The 24,533-nt window shown below is 36.0% G+C and overlaps 1 protein-coding gene across 1 annotated transcript in view; it reads right to left on the bottom strand.

The window, feature by feature from the left end:
* Positions 1 to 2,534: 2,534 nt before the first annotated feature.
* The window catches only part of LOC132556230 (sperm flagellar protein 1-like), a 34,566-nt gene continuing 12,567 nt past the window's right edge, over positions 2,535 to 24,533 (bottom strand). The window contains exons 4-6 of the mRNA XM_060220624.1: positions 19,492 to 19,540; positions 6,299 to 6,452; positions 2,535 to 2,649 (exon numbers count right to left, since the gene is read on the bottom strand). Of these exons, the coding sequence (XP_060076607.1) occupies positions 2,536 to 2,649; positions 6,299 to 6,452; positions 19,492 to 19,540 (317 nt within the window). The 3' untranslated portion in view covers position 2,535. The remainder of the gene's footprint in view (positions 2,650 to 6,298; positions 6,453 to 19,491; positions 19,541 to 24,533) is intronic.

The following is a 24,533-nucleotide window of genomic DNA, read 5'->3' as shown; positions in this document are numbered from 1 at the left end:
AAGCGCCTGTGTAATAAACGTCTATCTTGACCATGTTTATTACCCTGGACAGGCCTATCTGACACAGGTGGAAATGAGAGAATAGTGTCATCCAAGATGGAGTGAGCTAAAATGACATCCATTGCTCATTCAGCATCAAATTTTTCTTTATAACCAAGAGACCTAGAGTCAAGATATTGGACCAGTAGAATGTCTGTGAGAAGATAATTCAGCATCGCTGTTTAAACAAAGTTAGCATCCTCCAAAGTCAACCAATCATTTACACAATAAATACTAATGTCTCCAGCTGCTACAGAGATGGAGGAACACATTAATGCTAGGCAATACAATACTTTATTTACGAGTATCTGATACATGGATATTCTTGACATGTATATTCTTGTTCAAATCTGAAAATTAAATACTATAAGTATTATTGTCTTTGCTGGAATTTGAGGATGGAAAACAAAAATCTACATTAATTGTTGATCTAAGAACCTGGGGCAAAATGTGCCTTCTTGCAATAAATATCTAATTAACACAAGAGATCCCAGAGGGATCTTGGCGCCCACCATTTGAGGATCTGTTTTCAGTTCTTGAAGATTTGTTTATTTTTTGTTTGTTACAGGTGTTGTAAATGTTCATGAACTGGTCTTCATTGAATGTACTCAATGATGGCACAAGATATCTTTATTAAGCACCTATTAGCAAATATCATTTGAAAAAGATCCCAAAGTATTATTAGATAGCAGTCAGTTACAGGTGGATAATAGACAATATGCTTGTGCTGTATTACTGTCGACAACCAAGATGGCTGCCTGTGGGCCACCTTGATTTCAAATCAGTCCAAAAAAGGTACAATGCACAACTAGGGACCAAGGGGAACCTGCATATGAAATTTGTGAAAGATCCATCCAGTACTTTCCAAGAAATAGCGGTAACAAAGGTTTACTTCCAAAATCCAAGATGGCCACCTGTCGGCCATCTTGAATTCGAATCAGTCCAAAAAAGGTACAATGCACAACTAGGGACCAAGGGGAACCTGCATATGAAATTTGAGAAAGATCCATCCAGTACTTTCCAAGAAATAGCGGTAACAAACTTTTACATCCAAAATCCAAGATGGCCACCTGTCGGCCATCTAGAATTTGAATCAGTCCAAAAAAGGTACAATGCACAACTAGGGACCAAGGGAAACCTGCATATGAAATTTGAGAAAGATCCATCCAGTACTTTTCAAGAAATAGCGGTAACAAGAATTGTTTACGGATGGGCGGACGGACGGACAGACCACAGACCATGGACGCAGGGCCATTTGAATACCCCACCATCTGATGATGGTGGGCTAAAAATTCATAATTAATGAAATCATTGTAAAACAAAACATTCTTCTCTTGTATTTTGAAGACATGAGAAATTTCACAACAATAAGCACAACTACCTGTTACCATTGTTCAAAATATCAAATATATATTTTGAAAGATGTTTTGACAAATCTATTTAACTTATCCTATAGATAGCTTAAGAAGAATTGTTGATGAAATAGCTAGTACATCTGATTATGGCATTTGTATGAATCATAAATATTCTAAAATGAAATATTATAATGTCAAAATCAGAGTTTTATATACTGACAAAAAAGACGGATCCTCTTTGGTAAAGTTATGAAACTACATAATGGTCATTTCAATCTGTTGATACAAACAAAATCAAAACACAGTTAGTTCCAGGTAAATACAAAATAAAAATATTAATTTCATATAGCAATATATATGCAAGAACAAAGTCATTATTTTTGTAGAAAAAAATTATCAAATATCACAGAAAAAATCAGAATGCTGCATAAAATATGATGATTACTGTGAAAATGTCTTTTAACACATGACAAAAGATCAGACTGGATAGCACATAGATATCACCTAATCTAATTTTCTCAGACATCTACTACAGTAATAAAACTGATGTTGTCCTTGTATAGCTAATTCACTCAGAAATCTACTAATGGTGCCCAAGGACACTACCTTAATTCACAAAACACATTAAAATATGTCAGTTATATTTACCAAAACCAGCAATTATTGTAAAGACATAGTCAATAAACATTCTATATAACTATTGCCAGAATTATAACCTGTTTTTATCACCAAAAATAACATAAGTCTAAATTCTGATTCCAATTTTCTCGCCAGACAATATTCGGTGAAAGTGTTTGCTATTGATAATATATAATCATAAAATCTATTTGATATCTTTCTTATTTTTTTCTTGTGAAATTCTTTTTGTTTACCTAATGAACGTTAGAGTTTTCTACCTTCTATCAACAGTAAATCATTCTCTCAAATTATATCATTAACTAACGATCAAACTCCAAGTATATTACATTTATATCTTACTAGGTTATCTGTCTTTATGTATAAGCTCAATTCCACATAAAAGTTTAAATTTTGAAATATTATGACAGTAAAATAATACATATTATTCACAGAGATTTCTGTGATTAAACATATTTCTTCACATGAAATACTGCTTATAGAATCTAAGAAATCAAACTTTCATTTAAAATTTTGTTGCCATTTTTTTTTCTCTGTCCAGTCGTTCCTCAAGTGCTTCAATTCTGATGTCTTTCAAGTGCAGTAGATGCTCCAGACGTTCGATTTTAGCGTTGAGAATCTTCATAAAAAAAAACAAAAAAATGTAAGACAAAAGGCAGCCACATATAAATCTGATCAAAATGTGGAGTCCAAATAACAAGTAGCAAATATTACCTTCTAAAAGGATCAGAATGAAATAGCAGGAATACAGCCAGGTCACGACCTCATAGAAGAAGTAGTAAACAAACAGTAGTATGTGTGTAAGATGTACGTTTTGTGTATAATAGAATTTACACTTGTGTCTGTTTGGTTTGTGATAATCTCTATGTGTGGTGGATTACACAAGTGTATCTGTTTGGTTTGTGATAATCTCTATGTGTTGTGGATTACACATTTGTATCTGTTTGGTTTGTGATAATCTCTATGTGTTGTGGATTACACACTTGTATCTGTTTGGTTTGTGATAATCTCTATGTGTGGTGGATTACACACTTGTATCTGTTTGGTTTGTGATAATCTCTATGTGTGGTGGATTACACAAGTGTATCTGTTTGGTTTGTGATAATCTCTATGTGTGGTGGATTACACACTAGTATCTGTTTGGTTTGTGATAATCTCTATGTGTGGTGGATTACACACTTGTATCTGTTTGGTTTGTGATAATCTCTATGTGTGGTGGATTACACACTTGTATCTGTTTGGTTTGTGATAATCTCTATGTGTGGTGGATTACACACTTGTATCTGTTTGGTTTGTGATAATCTCTATGTGTGGTGGATTACACACTTGTATCTGTTTGGTTTGTGATAATCTCTATGTGTGGTGGATTACACACTTGTATCTGTTTGGTTTGTGATAATCTCTATGTGTGGTGGATTACACACTAGTATCTGTTTGGTTTGTGATAATCTCTATGTGTGGTGGATTACACACTAGTATCTGTTTGGTTTGTGATAATCTCTATGTGTGGTGGATTACACACTTGTATCTGTTTGGTTTGTGATAATCTCTATGTGTGGTGGATTACACACTTGTATCTGTTTGGTTTGTGATAATCTCTATGTGTGGTGGATTACACACTAGTATCTGTTTGGTTTGTGATAATCTCTATGTGTGGTGGATTACACACTTGTATCTGTTTGGTTTGTGATAATCTCTATGTGTGGTGGATTACACACTAGTATCTGTTTGGTTTGTGATAATCTCTATGTGTGGTGGATTACACACTAGTATCTGTTTGGTTTGTGATAATCTCTATGTGTGGTGGATTACACACTTGTATCTGTTTGGTTTGTGATAATCTCTATGTGTGGTGGATTACACACTAGTATCTGTTTGGTTTGTGATAATCTCTATGTGTGGTGGATTACACACTAGTATCTGTTTGGTTTGTGATAATCTCTATGTGTGGTGGATTACACACTTGTATCTGTTTGGTTTGTGATAATCTCTATGTGTGGTGGATTACACACTAGTATCTGTTTGGTTTGTGATAATCTCTATGTGTGGTGGATTACACACTAGTATCTGTTTGGTTTGTGATAATCTCTATGTGTGGTGGATTACACACTTGTATCTGTTTGGTTTGTGATAATCTCTATGTGTGGTGGATTACACACTAGTATCTGTTTGGTTTGTGATAATCTCTATGTGTGGTGGATTACACACTAGTATCTGTTTGGTTTGTGATAATCTCTATGTGTGGTGGATTACACACTTGTATCTGTTTGGTTTGTGATAATCTCTATGTGTGGTGGATTACACACCAGTATCTGTTTGGTTTGTGATAATCTCTGTGTGTGGTGGATAACACACCAGTATCTGTTTGGTTTGTGATAATCTCTATGTGTGGTGGATTACACACTAGTATCTGTTTGGTTTGTGATAATCTCTATGTGTGGTGGATTACACACTTGTATCTGTTTGGTTTGTGATAATCTCTATGTGTGGTGGATTACACACTTGTATCTGTTTGGTTTGTGATAATCTCTATGTGTTGTGGATTACACACTTGTATCTGTTTGGTTTGTGATAATCTCTATGTGTGGTGGATTACACACTTGTATCTGTTTGGTTTGTGATAATCTCTATGTGTGGTGGATTACACACTAGTGTCTGTTTGGTTTGTGATAATCTCTATGTGTGGTGGATTACACACCAGTATCTGTTTGGTTTGTGATAATCTCTATGTGTGGTGGATTACACAAGTGTATCTGTTTGGTTTGTGATAATCTCTATGTGTGGTGGATTACACACTAGTATCTGTTTGGTTTGTGATAATCTCTATGTGTGGTGGATTACACACTTGTATCTGTTTGGTTTGTGATAATCTCTATGTGTGGTGGATTACACAAGTGTATCTGTTTGGTTTGTGATAATCTCTATGTGTGGTGGATTACACACTTGTATCTGTTTGGTTTGTGATAATCTCTGTGTGTTGTGGATTACACACTTGTGTCTTTTTGGTTTGTGATAATCTCTATGTGTGGTGGATTACACAAGTGTATCTGTTTGGTTTGTGATAATCTCTATGTGTGGTGGATTACACAAGTGTATCTGTTTGGTTTGTGATAATCTCTATGTGTTGTGGATTACACACTTGTATCTGTTTGGTTTGTGATAATCTCTATGTGTGGTGGATTACACATTTGTATCTGTTTGGTTTGTGATAATCTCTATGTGTGGTGGATTACACACTTGTATCTGTTTGGTTTGTGATAATCTCTATGTGTTGTGGATTACACACTTGTATCTGTTTGGTTTGTGATAATCTCTATGTGTTGTGGATTACACATTTGTATCTGTTTGGTTTGTGATAATCTCTATGTGTGGTGGATTACACACTAGTATCTGTTTGGTTTGTGATAATCTCTATGTGTGGTGGATTACATACTTGTATCTGTTTGGTTTGTGATAATCTCTATGTGTGGTGGATTACACACCAGTATCTGTTTGGTTTGTGATAATCTCTATGTGTGGTGGATTACACACTTGTATCTGTTTGGTTTGTGATAATCTCTATGTGTGGTGGATTACACACCAGTATCTGTTTGGTTTGTGATAATCTCTATGTGTGGTGGATTACACACTTGTATCTGTTTGGTTTGTGATAATCTCTATGTGTTGTGGATTACACACTTGTGTCTTTTTGGTTTGTGATAATCTCTATGTGTTGTGGATTACACACTTGTATCTGTTTGGTTTGTGATAATCTCTATGTGTGGTGGATTACACACTTGTGTCTGTTTGATTTGTGATAATCTCTATGTGTGGTGGATTACACACTTGTATCTGTTTGGTTTGTGATAATCTCTATGTGTTGTGGATTACACACTTGTGTCTTTTTGGTTTGTGATAATCTCTATGTGTTGTGGATTACACACTTGTATCTGTTTGGTTTGTGATAATCTCTATGTGTGGTGGATTACACACTTGTGTCTGTCTGATTTGTGATAATCTCTATGTGTGGTGGATTACACACTTGTATCTGTTTGGTTTGTGATAATCTCTATGTGTTGTGGAGTACACACTTGTATCTGTTTGGTTTGTGATAATCTCTATGTGTGGTGGATTACACACTTGTGTCTGTTTGGTTTGTGATAATCTCTATGTGTGGCGGATTACACAGTTGTGTCTGTTTGGTTTGTGATAATCTCTGTATGGTGGATTACATACATACATGTATAGTTTGTGGTAACCTGTACATGTGATAGAATTTACACTCGTACCAGTATGGCTTCGTTCTTTGTCAAGCACTCTTGCTCCTTTAGCTGGAACATTAAGTGGGAGACGGTACTGTTCTCAGCGCCTCCACTAAAGACAGGCACCTTGGGGTGTGGTTTGCCTACGGTCGACATCTGCTGATGCACGATTGGCTCAGACCTGAACACACATTTACAAATTCAATAAATCTACATTTTACATTTAATTGAAATTATAGCACTTCAAAATTAATATTCACTGAATAAACTGAACATTCTTTCAGAAGATCAAACGAGTATCATTTCGTCTGTGATATAATTCAAGCATCATTTTTTACTCTTTTGCTGATGGTAAACACTAAGCTTATTTTACAATGGATTCACTGTAACATATACAAATATACAATATTGAGAAATGTAGATGCCAGCAGCTTTACTATTGTAAATATTTGATAATATTCATCATGATTAAAGATTTTATTCATGTGATTATCATGAAGGGAGTGAAAAAAAAATAACATAAATAAATAAATAATAATATACCAATCCAGTCGATCATTAAACTTTTCAAGGAAATAATTTGTGCTTTTTCTACCTATAAAGTGACTATGAAGTGAAGTGATTTTTGTACTCTATAATTTTGTTAGTTTGTGATCCTTTAGTCTGTATATAATGTACCAGGAGATTTGATGACTAATCAGTGATTTCTAAAAGTAAATAGCCATGCTTCTGATTAGATAGAACAGTAATATTAAATTGGATTCTCAGGAGACATTGTCAGTCCTGAAATATTAACATAGGTTTGTTAAGATTTAAACTAGCTGCCAACAGTTGTATAAACAATTGAGTAAAAAACAAGAAGTTTAAATCAAGGTTAAAGATCTATGATACTAATCACTGATTTATAGGAGTGTGTTGGTTCATTAAATTTTGTAAAAGACATGCAGCTTGGGTTTTTAACTTTAAAGCAATGATACAAAATAATGCAGCATTTTTTTTTTTTACATTATTTACCACTGAAGATTTACACATTCATGTTCTAAGCGCGATTAAAGTAGGTAATGTGGAGCAGATCATACAAGATTATTGTCATTCATGCATCTAAAATAAAGGCCTTTGGGCTGAACTCCGGCAGCTTCATGCAATTTCATTATTCTATTTAGATCAAAACATTAGTTTCAGAAAAACAAACCAGAAATGTTTACCACTGCGACAAAGACAGAATGCCATCATCAGAATGAGATTCATCCAAAGATGACTGATCACTGGTAATAAAATAATCAAATTTGTTATAATGTCCAATCCTAAACTTCTCCTGTTTCTAAACTTCTCCTCTGTATAAACAGTATGTTATATCCTTAACTTCTCTGTATAAACAGTATGTTATATCCTTAACTTCTCCTCTGTATAAACAGTATGTTATATCCTTAACTTCTCTGTATAAACAGTACATTAACTTCTCTGTATAAACAGTACATTATATCCTTAACTTCTCTGTATAAACAGTATGTTATATCCTTAACTTCTCTGTATAAACAGTACGTTATATCCTTAACTTCTCTGTATAAACAGTATCTTATATCCTTAACTTCTCTGTATAAACAGTATGTTATATCCTTAACTTCTCCTCTGTATAAACAGTATGTTATATCCTTAACTTCTCTGTATAAACAGTATGTTATATCCTTAACTTCTCCTCTGTATAAACAGTATGTTATATCCTTAACTTCTCCTCTGTATAAACAGTACGTTATATCCTTAACTTCTCTGTATAAACAGTATGTTATATCCTTAAATACTCTGTATAAACAGTATGTTATATCCTTAACTTCTCTGTATAAACAGTATGTTATATCCTTAAATACTCTGTATAAACAGTATGTTATATCCTTAACTTCTCTGTATAAACAGTATGTTATATCCTTAACTTCTCCTCTGTATAAACAGTATGTTATATCCTTAACTTCTCTGTATAAACAGTACGTTATATCCTTAACTTCTCTGTATAAACAGTATGTTATATCCTTAACTTCTCTGTATAAACAGTATGTTATATCCTTAACTTCTCTGTATAAACAGTATGTTATATCCTTAACTTCTCCTCTGTATAAACAGTACGTTATATCCTTAACTTCTCTGTATAAACAGTACGTTGTATCCTTAACTTCTCTGTATAAACAGTATGTTATATCCTTAACTTCTCTGTAAAAACAGTATGTTATATCCTTAACTACTCTGTATAAACAGTATGTTATATCCTTAACTTCTCTGTATAAACAGTATGTTATATCCTTAACTTCTCCTCTGTATAAACAGTATGTTATATCCTTAACTTCTCTGTATAAACAGTATGTTATATCCTTAACTTCTCCTCTGTATAAACAGTATGTTATATCCTTAACTTCTCTGTATAAACAGTACGTTATATCCTTAACTTCTCTGTATAAACAGTATGTTATATCCTTAACTTCTCTGTATAAACAGTACGTTATATCCTTAACTTCTCTGTATAAACAGTATGTTATATCCTTAACTTCTCCTCTGTATAAACAGTACGTTATATCCTTAACTACTCTGTATAAACAGTATGTTATATCCTTAACTTCTCTGTATAAACAGTATGTTATATCCTTAACTTCTCCTCTGTATAAACAGTATGTTATATCCTTAACTTCTCTGTATAAACAGTATGTTATATCCTTAACTTCTCTGTATAAACAGTATGTTATATCCTTAACTTCTCTGTAAAAACAGTATGTTATATCCTTAACTTCTCTGTATAAACAGTATGTTATATCCTTAACTTCTCTGTATAAACAGTATGTTATATCCTTAACTTCTCTGTATAAACAGTATGTTATATCCTTAACTTCTCCTCTGTATAAACAGTATGTTATATCCTTAACTTCTCCTCTGTATAAACAGTACGTTATATCCTTAACTTCTCTGTATAAACAGTATGTTATATCCTTAACTTCTCTGTATAAACAGTATGTTATATCCTTAACTTCTCCTCTGTATAAACAGTACGTTATATCCTTAACTTCTCTGTATAAACAGTATGTTATATCCTTAACTTCTTCTCTGTATAAACAGTACATTATATCCTTAACTTCTCTGTATAAACAGTATGTTATATCCTTAACTTCTCCTCTGTATAAACAGTATATAATATCCTTAACTTCTCTGTATAAACAGTACGTTATATCCTTAACTTCTCTGTATAAACAGTATGTTATATCCTTAACTTCTCCTCTGTATAAACAGTATGTTATATCCTTAACTTCTCCTCTGTATAAACAGTATGTTATATCCTTAACTTCTCTGTATAAACAGTACGTTATATCCTTAACTTCTCTGTATAAACAGTATGTTATATCCTTAACTTCTCCTCTGTATAAACAGTACGTTATATCCTTAACTTCTCTGTATAAACAGTACATTATATCCTTAACTTCTCTGTATAAACAGTATGTTATATCCTTAACTTCTCCTCTGTATAAACAGTATGTTATATCCTTAACTTCTCTGTATAAACAGTACGTTATATCCTTAACTTCTCCTCTGTATAAACAGTATGTTATATCCTTAACTTCTCCTCTGTATAAACAGTACGTTATATCCTTAACTTCTCTGTTATATCCTTAACTTCTCCTCTGTATAAACAGTATGTTATATCCTTAACTTCTCTGTATAAACAGTACGTTATATCCTTAACTTCTCTGTATAAACAGTATGTTATATGTATAAACAGTATGTTATATGCTAAACTTTTCTGTGTAAACAACATGTTATTATCCTAAATAGCTGTTATTCATTCTCCCTGTGTAAACAACATGCTATTTATCCTTAAGAGTCTTTGATTATGACAAGTAATTTAATTATAACATATATTTGTTGAGGATTTCATTGATATTGCAACAACCAGGAAATACAGAAACAATGTGTATGTCTGAGAAGATTGAGGCTACTATTGGTGACCAACTGGTGTGATATTTTCAGTCTGGTCCACTCTAGGATTTTCTAGGGCTAGATGGGTAGTTTTTGTTAGTACATTTACATGTGTATTATAGTGGGATCATAACAAATACAAGCAATTGGGAAAAAGTCAAACAACTTCAACCTTCATCACAAAATAAACATGACACACAACATGTTATAACACAGAATAGCAGTAACATAACAAATACTATTGGAAATGTGACAAAACACCAATCCATGTTCAAAAATACAATACTACTAGTGATTCATGGTAAATTCACTTCATTCTGCAAGTGAAAATAACAACAAAATTCTAACACATAAAAAATCTTCATTCAAACTCAAAACTGATTAAAAGAAGGTATGAAGAAAACAAAAATTTATATGGATATCCTTCCAAAGCTACAAAGAGACTAAGAAGGATATCAGCATCTTCTGCTTCACTGAAGACACTAATTCCATGTAAATCTTAGTCAATCTAAGTAAATAGGGTTACATTCTCAAATGAGAACTAGGTAAACAGTAATGAAACCACCAAGTGTAGTCTGAGCATTGAACACATCTAACTTAACATTGTACATAAAACTTGAATATTTCCACATAGGACCCTGGCAATTACTGCAAAAGTTGGTAATTAAATCACCTTAAGTCACTTCCATCCATATTTGATTCTACCATACCTTGGTGTTGAGAAAAAGATTTTTGAAAATTAAGTTAATTTGACCCCTTCTTGGCCCCACCACTCAGCCTTTGGAGGTTAGTTAAGATCAATATGGGCATATCATCAAGTTTTCATTTTGAGTTTGAAATCTTTCCAATGGAAATTAAAAAACAAGAGGCCCACAGGCCTTTAGGGTCATTTGACTATAAAGACCTATATATATGAAAAGGCCAATCAGGCCTACATAAATTGCTCAACTAAACTACAGCTTACTTAGAAGACAATGGTTGGTTCATAAAGATTTTTTCTGCAAACTTGAAGTCAAATTCTTTTAACCTGATCGTTGCATTACACAAATGCTATTACTGCAGACAAATTGTTTGTTGAAAAAGCATGCTACAGGCCCAAGATCCTCCGCCTTTCAGTTATTGAGAAGTTGGTCATGCATTTCAACACATTTGACTCCTGTGACCTTGACAAGGTGAACAAACCTGGTAGCTCTTTATCCCAGTATGCTACATGCCCAATATCAACACCATGGACCTTTTGATAATTGAGAAGAAGTCAGTTAAATATTTCAACACATTTTACCCCTGTGACCTTGAAAATGGGTCAAGGTTATTCAGTTTAACAAACATGGTACCCTTTCATCCCAGCATGCTAAAGGCCCCAAATCATTACCATAGACCTTTTAGTTATTGAGAAAATGTTGTGACCTTTTAACCAGGTTGACGTCATTCATATTAACAAACTTGGTAGCCCTTCATACCATCATGCTACAAGCCCAATATCAGCAGTCAGGGCCATTTGGTTATTGAAAAGAAGTTATTTAAAGATTTAAACAAATGACAAATGAAAGTATGTCCAGGTCATATATATTAAAAAACTTTACAGTCCTTCATTGCATCATGCTACAGGCCCAATATCAGCAGCCTTGGCCTTCGTGTTATTGAGTAGCAGACACATATTTGACCTCTGTTAACTTTAGATGCAGGTCAAGGCCACAAGCGAAGTACCGTACCAACCAAAAATCAATGAAATTATTGATGATATTAACAGAATCAAGCTGTCAACTACATCATCAAAAAGAGTCCACATACAAAATTTCTTCAAAACAACATTTCAAGTACCTCTTTTCAGCTTTTAAATACAACTATAGATAACAAAGCATGTAAAAACACGAAAGTCCAAGATATAATGTCAGAATTAATTTCATACTGAATGTCCTATTTCTGGTCAAACATCAGGAGTACATCCTTAAGGACAAGAAATCATTAAAAAAAAATTATCTAAAATCAAAATTCAATGACTTAGCAATCTGAAGTGTAGCTGTGGAAATTTGAGAGAAGAGAAAATTCAGGCATATCTATGCATATACAAAGACTATGAACCATTGGGAAGTCATTATCATGTGAGAGAAATGAAAACTCTACATCACTTACAGATAATTTTTGTTTCCATGGTGGGATGAATGATTCATCATTTCTAGATTTTAAAAAAGTGCCATGTCCAGTGTTTGTTAATGTCATTTCTGAAGTAATGATATGTTAATATTGATAAAACAAGACTTAATTAACTCATTATTCATCTGATTTTTATTTTATAAATCAATAGAAAATTTACTTTAAATTACATAGGGACATCCTATATATCATAAACATGGCACCAATAGGTAGAATACAGAAGGTGTTGAGGGGGACATCCTATATATCATAAACATGGCACCAATAGGTAGGATACAGAAGGTGTTGAGGGGGACATCCTATATATCATAAACATGGCACCAATAGGTAGAATACAGAAAGTGTTGAGGGAGAGAAAGCTTATGTAAACATCACACCAATAGGTAGAATACAGAAGGTGTTGAGGGGGACATCCTATATATCATAAACATGGCACCAATAGGTAGAATACAGAAGGTGTTGAGGGGGACATCCTATATATCATAAACATGGCACCAATAGGTAGAATACAGAAGGTGTTGAGGGGGACATCCTATATATCATAAACATGGCACCAATAGGTAGGATACAGAAGGTGTTGAGGGAGAGAAAGCTTATGTAAACATCACACCAATAGGTAGAATACAGAAGGTGTTGAGGGGGACATCCTATATATCATAAACATGGCACCAATAGGTAGGATACAGAAGGTGTTGAGGGGGACATCCTATATATCATAAACATGGCACCAATAGGTAGGATACAGAAGGTGTTGAGGGGGACATCCTATATATCATAAACATGGCACCAATAGGTAGAATACAGAAGGTGTTGAGGGGGACATCCTATATATCATAAACATGGCACCAATAGGTAGGATACAGAAGGTGTTGAGGGGGACATCCTATATATCATAAACATGGCACCAATAGGTAGGATACAGAAGGTGTTGAGGGGGACATCCTATATATCATAAACATGGCACCAATAGGTAGGATACAGAGGGTGTTGAGGGGGACATCCTATATATCATAAACATGGCACCAATAGGTAGAATACAGAAGGTGTTGAGGGGGACATCCTATATATCATAAACATGGCACCAATAGGTAGAATACAGAAGGTGTTGAGGGGGACATCCTATATATCATAAACATGGCACCAATAGGTAGAATACAGAAGGTGTTGAGGGGGACATCCTATATATCATAAACATGGCACCAATAGGTAGAATACAGAAGGTGTTGAGGGGGACATCCTATATATCATAAACATGGCACCAATAGGTAGAATACAGAAGGTGTTGAGGGGGACATCCTATATATCATAAACATGGCACCAATAGGTAGAATACAGAAGGTGTTGAGGGGGACATCCTATATATCATAAACATGGCACCAATAGGTAGAATACAGAAGGTGTTGAGGGGGACATCCTATATATCATAAACATGGCACCAATAGGTAGAATACAGAAGGTGTTGAGGGGGACATCCTATATATCATAAACATGGCACCAATAGGTAGAATACAGAAGGTGTTGAGGGGGACATCCTATATATCATAAACATGGCACCAATAGGTAGAATACAGAAGGTGTTGAGGGGGACATCCTATATATCATAAACATGGCACCAATAGGTAGAATACAGAAGGTGTTGAGGGGGACATCCTATATATCATAAACATGGCACCAATAGGTAGAATACAGAAGGTGTTGAGGGGGACATCCTATATATCATAAACATGGCACCAATAGGTAGAATACAGAAGGTGTTGAGGGGGACATCCTATATATCATAAACATGGCACCAATAGGTAGAATACAGAAGGTGTTGAGGGGGACATCCTATATATCATAAACATGGCACCAATAGGTAGAATACAGAAGGTGTTGAGGGGGACATCCTATATATCATAAACATGGCACCAATAGGTAGAATACAGAAGGTGTTGAGGGGGACATCCTATATATCATAAACATGGCACCAATAGGTAGAATACAGAAGGTGTTGAGGGGGACATCCTATATATCATAAACATGGCACCAATAGGTAGAATACAGAAGGTGTTGAGGGGGACATCCTATATATCATAAACATGGCACCAATAGGTAGAATACAGAAGGTGTTGAGGGGGACATCCTATATATCATAAACATCACACCAATAGGTAGAATACAGAAGGTGTTGAGGGGGACATCCTATATATCATAAACATCACACCAATAGGTAGAATACAGAAGGTGTTGAGGGGGACATCCTATATATCATAAACATGGCACCAATAGGTAGGATACAGAAGGTGTTGAGGGAGAGAAAGCTTATATCATAAACATCACACCAATAGGTAGAATACAGAAGGTGTTGAGGGCATCCTATATATCATAAACATGGACATCCATATATATCATAAACATGGCACCAATAGGTAGAATACAGAAGGTGTTGAGGGGGACATCCTATATATCATAAACATCACACCAATAGGTAGGATACAGAAGGTGTTGAGGGGGACATCCTATATATCATAAACATCACACCAATAGGTAGAATACAGAAGGTGTTGAGGGGGGCATCCTATATATCATAAACATGGCACCAATAGGTAGGATACAGAAGGTGTTGAGGGAGAGACATCCTATATATCATAAACATGGCACCAATAGGTAGAATACAGAAGGTGTTGAGGGGGACATCCTATATATCATAAACATCACACCAATAGGTAGGATACAGAAGGTGTTGAGGGGGACATCCTATATATCATAAACATCACACCAATAGGTAGAATACAGAAGGTGTTGAGGGGGGCATCCTATATATCATAAACATGGCACCAATAGGTAGGATACAGAGGGTGTTGAGGGGGACATCCTATATATCATAAACATGGCACCAATAGGTAGAATACAGAAGGTGTTGAGGGGGACATCCTATATATCATAAACATCACACCAATAGGTAGGATACAGAAGGTGTTGAGGGGGACATCCTATATATCATAAACATCACACCAATAGGTAGAATACAGAAGGTGTTGAGGGGGGCATCCTATATATCATAAACATGGCACCAATAGGTAGGATACAGAAGGTGTTGAGGGAGAGAAAGCTTTTGTAAACATCACACCAATAGGTAGAATACAGAAGGTGTTGAGGGGGACATCCTATATATCATAAACATGGCACCAATAGGTAGAATACAGAAGGTGTTGAGGGGGACATCCTATATATCATAAACATCACACCAATAGGTAGGATACAGAAAGTGTTGAGGGAGAGAAAGCTTTTGTAAACATCACACCAATAGGTAGAATACAGAAGGTGTTGAGGGGGACATCCTATATATCATAAACATGGCACCAATAGGTAGAATACAGAAGGTGTTGAGGGGGACATCCTATATATCATAAACATCACACCAATAGGTAGAATACAGAAGGTGTTGAGGGGGACATCCTATATATCATAAACATGACACCAATAGGTAGGATACAGAAGGTGCTGAGGGGGAGGAGGCTTTCATAAACATGACAACAATAGGTAGGATACAGAGGGTGTTGAGGGAGAGAAAGCTTTTGTAAACATCACACCAATAGCTAGAATACAGAAGGTGTTGAAAGAGAGGAGGCTTTCATAAACATGACAACAATAGGTAGGATACAGAGGGTGTTGAGGGAGAGAAAGCATTTGTAAACATCACACCAATAGGCAGAATACAGCAGGTGTTGAGGGAGAGAAAGCTTTTGTAAACATCACACCAATAGGTAGAATACAGAAAGTGTTGAGAGAGAGGAGGCTTTCGTAAATATCACACCAATAGGTAGGATACAGAAGGTGTTGAGGGGGAGGAGGCTTTCATAAACATGACAACAATAGGTAGGATACAGAAGGTGTTGAGGGAGAGGAGGCTTTCGTAAACATGACAACAATAGGTAGGATACAGAGGGTGTTGAGGGAGAGAAAGCAATTGTAAACATCACACCAATAGGTAAAATACAGAAGGTGTTGAGGGGGACATCCAATATATCATAAACATGGCACCAATAGGTAGAATACAGAAGGTGTTGAGGGGGACATCCTATATATCATAAACATGGCACCAATAGGGTGAAGGTGTTGAGGGGACATCCTATATATCATAAACATGGCACCAATAGGTAGAAGGTGTTGATACAGAAGGTGTTGAGAGGGACATCCTATATATCATAAACATGGCACCAATAGGTAGGATACAGAAGGTGTTGAGGGGGACATCCTATATATCATAAACATGGCACCAATAGGTAGAATACAGAAGGTGTTGAGGGGGACATCCTATATATCATAAACATGGCACCAATAGGTAGGATACAGAAGGTGTTGAGGGGGACATCCTATATATCATAAACATGACACCAATAGGTAGGATACAGAAGGTGTTGAGGGAGGGAAAGCTTTTGTAAACATCACACCAATAGCTAGAATACAGAAGGTGTTGAGAGAGAGGAGGCTTTCATAAACATGACAACAATAGGTAGGATACAGAAGGTGTTGAGGGAGAGAAAGCTTTTGTAAACATCACACCAATAGGTAGAATACAGAAGGTGTTGAGGGGGACATCCTATATATCATAAACATGGCACCAATAGGTAGGATACAGAAGGTGTTGAAGGAGAGAAAGCTTATGTAAACATCACACCAATAGGTAGAATACAGAAGGTGTTGAGGGGGACATCCTATATATCATAAACATGGCACCAATAGGCAGAATACAGCAGGTGTTGAGGGAGAGAAAGCTTTTGTAAACATCACACCAATAGGTAGAATACAGAAGGTGTTGAGGGGGACATCCTATATATCATAAACATGGCACCAATAGGCAGAATACAGCAGGTGTTGAGGGAGAGAAAGCTTTTGTAAACATCACACCAATAGGTAGAATACAGAAGGTGTTGAGAGAGAGGAGGCTTTCGTAAATATCACACCAATAGGTAGGATACAGAAGGTGTTGAGGGGGAGGAGGCTTTCGTAAATATCACACCAATAGGTAGGATACAGAGGGTGTTGAGGGGGAGGAGGCTTTCGTAAATATCACACCAATAGGTAGGATACAGAAGGTGTTGAGGGGGAGGAGGCTTTCGTAAATATCACACCAATAGGTAGGATACAGCAGGTGTTGAGGGAGAGGAGGCTTTCGTAATTATCACACCAATAGGTAGGATACAGAGGGTGTTTAGGGGCAAGGGGCTAAGTGGTGATGACAACAATGCATGACTCAAAAAAAAAAGTCAGACAGAAAAACGAACAGAACCATTTAATTTTCAATAAGTAGTGACCAACCAGGAACAACCGTGAATAAAGCAGGTTAGGACAACACATAGATCTGTCAACCAATTCTGTCTCAACAAGATACAGCTGGACAAACCAACAACCATTGATGATAATATTTGGTAAATGACAGACTGACATCCACAGATGACACAGAGCTACCTAGAAACACTTAACACAGCAACAACACATACCTTCCAAGATTCTGACTGGTGATCAAATCTATGTGTTCACTGAAAACAGGCAGTTAACAATAGACTGAAGTGTACTGACATATGTTATCTTTACTTTTTCTTTTTTGGTAAGTGGATTGGGGTACTGGATTAAAGGGAAGGAGTATTTTGCAGAGCAAAGTCTCATCGAATAGAGAAAAACAAGGGCTGTCAGAGACGGGTTATGCTCTCGAAGCAGACAAAATTTAAGTATGAAAAACAGCAAAGGTCAATAAGATAGTTATGATGTTCACTGCCCTTATTCCCACTGAGATTTGTCAACCTATGAAGTTTCATGCTGATACCTCTTATAGTTTAAGTGTTATGGTCCAGACAAAATTTAAGAATGAAAAATAACAAAGGGCAATAACTTCCAAATTACGCGAAAGAGAATGATGGTTCTGATGCATTGCACTTTTCTTTGTTAAGATTTATCTACCTATGAAGTTCATATTGATACCTCTTACAGTTATTGTGTTATACCCTGGACAAAATTATCACTGACGGACAAACTGACAGACCTATCATGGCCTGTTAAGAAGGTCATTACATGACAAAAAAGGTTACATTTATAAACATGATGCCCCATTTAGTGTAACCTCGAGACATTATGTAGTGCACAAGTGCTGATTAAGAGTTGTTATAGTTACAGGCACAATGTTGTTGCTGAATTTCTTTGTGACAGATTTGCCCCGAGAAATGAATTCAGAATGGTGGACAAAGATACAAACTATCTCATTTGACAACTATGAAAACTTTCATGAGTCATACTTTTTCAGAACTTAACCAATTTCAAATTTGTTACTTAATTCATCTGTCCCTATAAATGGCATGGTGATTTCAAACTGTCAATATTTTATGGCACATGATTTTAAACTTTGAATTAAATGTTTACCAATAACAGAAAATAGTGTGCATGCAGATTTAATATAAACAGTAAATAATAAAAAATAAATTGAAAAGAAAATTAGAGTAATTCTAGAATACCCCCTCTAAAATATTACCAATTGGAATGCTTCAAATTGGTAGATTTTACACATGCATAATTGCACAGTACACTGAAAGTTATATTAAACAAATGGATGAAGTGAACTGCAACCAATTTAATGGAAATTATTTAAGTCAAGGACAACAAAATTCACTCTTTTTTTGTTTCAAATAAAAACACATCAAAAGGTCAGCCATCATAACATGCATATTGAAATCCTTGGCAAGTAAAGTCTAACATTTCATATCTGAATTTATTTGAAATGTATTCTTTGTTCCCTCTGTTAAGTAAAACAGATGACTACTTTTCCATGAACAATATACTGCCTGTACCTTTACATTTGCTTTACATATTACAGGATGGTCTATTTCTCTAGATGTTGTAAAATGGAAAAACATGTCCAATTGCTTAAATGTATATAAATCTCTTTAATACATTTGAGTTGTGTAGGGATTGCCTCTTTTTTTACAGATATAATTATAATACAGTGATACTTTCTTTAAAAGATAAGGATCATGAAGTATATATTCTCAGGTTTCCTTGCTATAAAGTGTCATGTTGATCTCTTCTAAATCATATGATAACAATGTAAACTTCCACTTTCCGATAGAAATATAACTACTTACCCTCTCCTGGGACTCGTGTGACGATATGTAAGTTTTCTTTGTGGAGAATCTGTAAAGTGGTACCATATCACAATGAAATGAAATCTTTACTAAACAGTAAACATGGAACTAATATGATTAATGCATTAATACTCTTAAATACATTGAAGACACAGATAAGTACAGTGTTAAAAACACTGTAATATACTGTGTATCTATGTTGATAGTTGCAAATTGCAATACATAAAAAGATTGTAAAACAGTGTGCAATGCCACTGTCATACATTATACAGTGTAACATGTTTCTACAAATTACATATGTGTAATAGATACTTTAATACATTCCAACACTGCTTACAGTGTATTCTGTAATAGATGTAAATAAATAGTGGTATGTGGTAGCACACTGTAGTACTCAAAAGAATTATTTACCAACACCATTAAGAAATGTTGCGCCTCCAGCCCCCAACAGTAACAATGTAATACATTGTTTACAACCAGACTGTTATCCTATAGATTATAACACATGGACTGTAGATATCTGGTTCTCAAATATAAATGATATTAAGTACACATTAGTATAGAAAAAAATTAGGTTTGGAAGAAGATAAACCACATCTGGAATACATCAAACTTTGTTTAATTAGTAAAGAAGAATGTTGTTGGCTCACTGATAGAAAGTTCAGTAAGTTTTTTTAATTTCTTGTAATATTAAAGTATTTGTTCTAAAAACTTAATACATTGTATCATAAATTGTATTGTTCCTTGAAATATTGATAATACAATGTAATACTAACATTGTTCTGTGATACTCAACATATTACTAGTGGAATGATGACACACTGCAAAATTACACACTAAACCACAGCAATCAGTCTGTATCATAATTCTTGCAGTCAACTTGAAATCAAAACAATGTCATTTCTTTATAGTCACATATTTAACTTCCATATATTTCTTAAATTCTGTGAAAGCTACAAAGTCTCATCACCTCCACTTTGAACCTTGAAGATAGTTAAAATGTAGGTCCCGAATCAGATGAAAATCAATGGAGTCAAAATGTTTAAGTCCATTACTTGAAAATTATATAAAGAGTTTTTACCAATGCAAGGTATTTCAACTTAACAGAACCCAAAATGACTTCAGAAATGTTGAAAATGGCTTCCCAAAATACTAAATCTTCTCCATATTCAATATCTTTTTATATATTGCTATTGTTTTATAGACTATCATCTGTAATCAGTCCAAACTTTGCTGAAGTAGTATCTGTATCTAGAAAAACAGTAAATGTCACAAACACAGTCAAATGTACCATATTTATCTGGCAGAAAGTCCATCCAGATATATCACTGTTTAGTGAAACTGTAAACCAAGGATATTTTATTGTCCTGTAATAAGCCAGCCAACAAATATTGCTGTTCAGCAAATTTATAAACCAATGCTTTTTCATTGCCCTGTTATAAACCTACCCAGATATATATGTGTGTTGACCTCCATGGGTCCTGTAATAAGCCCACTCCCATTGAACAAGAAGTAATGTGTTGACCTCTGGGGTCCTGTAATAAGCCCACTCCCTGACATTGAACAAGAAGTAATATGTTGACCCCTCAGGTCCTGTAATAAGCCCACTCCCTGACTTTGAGTAAGAAGTAATGTGTTGACCCCTGGGGTCCTATAATAAGCTAACTACCTGACTTTGAGTAAGAAGTAATGTATTGAACCCTCAGGTCCTGTAATAAGCCCATTCCCTGACATTGAACAAGAAGTAATATGTTGACCTCTGGGGTCCTAAAATAAGCTAACTCTCTGACTTTGTGTTGTGTTGTGTTGACCCCTCAGGTCCTGCAATAAGCCCACTCCCTGACTTTGAGTAAGAAGTAATGTGTTGACCCCTCAGGTCCTGTAATAAGCCCACTCCTTGACATTGAACAAGAAGTAATGTGTTGACCCCTGGGGTCCTAAAATAAGCTAACTCCATAACTTTGAGTAAGAAGTAATGTATTTAACCATGGGGTCCTATAATAAGCCCACTCCCTGACTTTGAGCAAGAAGTAATGTGTTGAACCCTCAGGTCCTGTAATAAGCCCATTCCCTGACATTGAACAAGAAGTAATATGTTGACCTCTGGGGTCCTAAAATAAGCTAACTTCCTCAGTTTGCGTCATAAGTAATGTATTGAACCAGGGGGTCATGTAATAATCCCACTCCCTGACATTGAACAAGAAGTAATGTGCTGACCCCTGGGGTCCTAAAATAAGCTAACTCCCTGACTTTGAGTAAGAAGTAATGTATTGAACCATGGGGTCCTGTAATAAGCCCACTCCCTGACTTTGAGTAAAAAGTAATGTGTTGAACCCTCAGGTCCTGTAATAAGCCCATTCCCTGACATTGAATAAGAAGTAATATGTTGACCTCTGGGGTCCTAAAATAAGCTAACTCCCTGACTTTGAGTTAGAAGTAATGTGTTGATCCCTCAGGTTCTGTAATAAGGCCATTCCCTGATTTTGAGTAAGAAGGAATGTGTTGACCCCTAGGGTCCTAAAATAAATCAACTCCCCAATTTTGGGTAAGAAGTAACCCTCAGGTCCTGTAATAAGCACACTCCCTGACATTGAACAAGAAGTAATGTGTTGACCCCTCAGGTCCTGTAATAAGCCCACTCCCTGACTTTGAGTAAGAAGTAATGTGTTGACCCCTGGGGTCCTAAAATAAACCCACTCCCTGACATTGAACAAGAAGTAATGTGTTGACCCCTGGGGTCCTAAAATAAGCTAACTCACTGACTTTGAGTAAGAAGTAATGTGTTGACCCCTCAGGTCCTGTAATAAGCCCACTCCCTGACTTTGAGTAAGAAGTAATGTGTTGACCCCTCAGGTCCTGTAATAAGCCCACTCCCTGACTTTGAGTAAGAAGTAATGTGTTGACCCCTGGGGTCCTAAAATAAACCCACTCCCTGACATTGAACAAGAAGTAATGTGTTGACCCCTGGGGTCCTAAAATAAGCTAACTCACTGACTTTGAGTAAGAAGTAATGTGTTGACCCCTCAGGTCCTGTAATAAGCCCACTCCCTGACTTTGAGTAAGAAGTAATGTGTTGACCCCTCAGGTCCTGTATTAAGCCCACTCCCTGACATTGAACAAGAAGTAATGTGTTGACCTCTGGGGCCCTGTAATAAGCCCACTCCCTGACGTTGAACATGAAGTAATGTGTTGATCCCTGGGGTCCTAAAATAAGCTAACTCCCTGACTTTGAGTAAGAAGTAATGTATTGAACCATGGGGTCCTGTAATAAGCCCACTCCCTGACTTTGAGTAAAAAGTAATGTGTTGAACCCTCAGGTCCTGTAATAAGCCCATTCACTGACATTGAACAAGAAGTAATGTATTTAACACTGGGGTCCTGCAATAAGCCCACTCCCTTTATGAGTAAGAAGTAATGTGTTGACCCCTCAGGTTCTGTAATAAGGCCATTCCCTGATTTTGAACAAGAAGTAATGTGTTGATCCCTGGAGTCCTCAAATAAGCTTAATCCCTGACTTTGAGTAAGAAGTAATGTATTGAACCCTAAGGTCCTGTAATAAGCCCACTCCCTGACTTTGAGTAAGAGGTAATGTGTTGACCCCTCAGGTCCTGCAATAAGCCCATTCCGTGACATTGAACAAGAAGTATAAGTTGACCTCTGGGGTCCTAAAATAAGCTAACTCCCTCACTTTGCGTAATAAGTAATGTATTGAACCAGGGGGTCATGTAATAATCCCACTCCCTGACATTGAACAAGAAGTAATGTGTTGATCCCTGGGGTCCTAAAATAAGCTAACTCCCTAACATTGAGTAAGTAGTAATGTTTTGAACCACGGGGTCCTGTAATAAGCCCACTCCCTGACTTTGAGTAAGAAGTAATGTGTTGACCCCTCAGGTCCTGTAATAAGCCCACTCCCTGAAATTGAACAAGAAGTAATGTGTTGACCACTGGGGTCCTAAAATAAGCTAACTCTCTGACTTTGAGGAAGAAGTAATGTGTTGACCCCTCAGATCCTGTAATAAGCCCACTCCCTGAAATTGAACAAGAAGTAATGTGTTGACCACTGGGGTCCTAAAATAAGCTAACTCTCTGACTTTGAGTAAGAAGTAATGTGTTGACCCCTCAGGTCCTGTAATAAGCCCACTCCCTGACATTGAACAAGAAGTAATGTGTTGATCCCTGGGGTCCTAAAATAAGCTAACTCCCTGACTTTGAGTAAGAAGTAATGTGTTGACCCCTCAGGTCCTGTATTAAGCCCACTCCCTGACATTGAACAAGAAGTAATGTGTTGACCTCTGGGGCCCTGTAATAAGCCCACTCCCTGACGTTGAACATGAAGTAATGTGTTGATCCCTGGGGTCCTAAAATAAGCTAACTCCCTGACTTTGAGTAAGAAGTAATGTATTGAACCATGGGGTCCTGTAATAAGCCCACTCCCTGACTTTGAGTAAAAAGTAATGTGTTGAACCCTCAGGTCCTGTAATAAGCCCATTCACTGACATTGAACAAGAAGTAATGTATTTAACACTGGGGTCCTGCAATAAGCCCACTCCCTTTATGAGTAAGAAGTAATGTGTTGACCCCTTAGGTCCTGTAATAAGCTAACTCCCTGACTTTGTGTAAGAAGTAATGTGTTGATCCCTCAGGTTCTGTAATAAGGCCATTCCCTGATTTTGAACAAGAAGTAATGTGTTGACCCCTGGGGTCCTAAAATAAGCTAACTCACTGACTTTGAGTAAGAAGTAATCTGTTGATCCCTCAGGTCCTGTAATAAGCCCACTCCCTGACATTGAACAAGAAGTAATGTGTTGACCCCTCAGGTCCTGTAATAAGCCCACTCCCTGAAATTGAACAAGAAGTAATGTGTTGACCACTGGGGTCCTAAAATAAGCTAAATCTCTGACTTTGAGTAAGAAGTAATGTATTTAACCCTAGGGTCCTGCAATAAGCCCACTCCCTGACTTTGAGTATGAAGTAGTGTGTTGACCCCTGGGGTCCTAAAATAAGCTAACTCCCTGACTTTGAGTAAGAAGTAATGTATT

The sequence above is a fragment of the Ylistrum balloti genome, unplaced genomic scaffold (genome assembly GCF_031769215.1).
Source record: "Ylistrum balloti isolate Yb309-2 unplaced genomic scaffold, AGI_CSIRO_Ybal_v1 Utg370554, whole genome shotgun sequence".
Lineage (NCBI taxonomy): Eukaryota > Metazoa > Mollusca > Bivalvia > Pectinida > Pectinidae > Ylistrum > Ylistrum balloti.
Note: the sequence above shows the minus strand (reverse complement) of the source record. Positions and strands in the feature narration are given on the sequence as shown.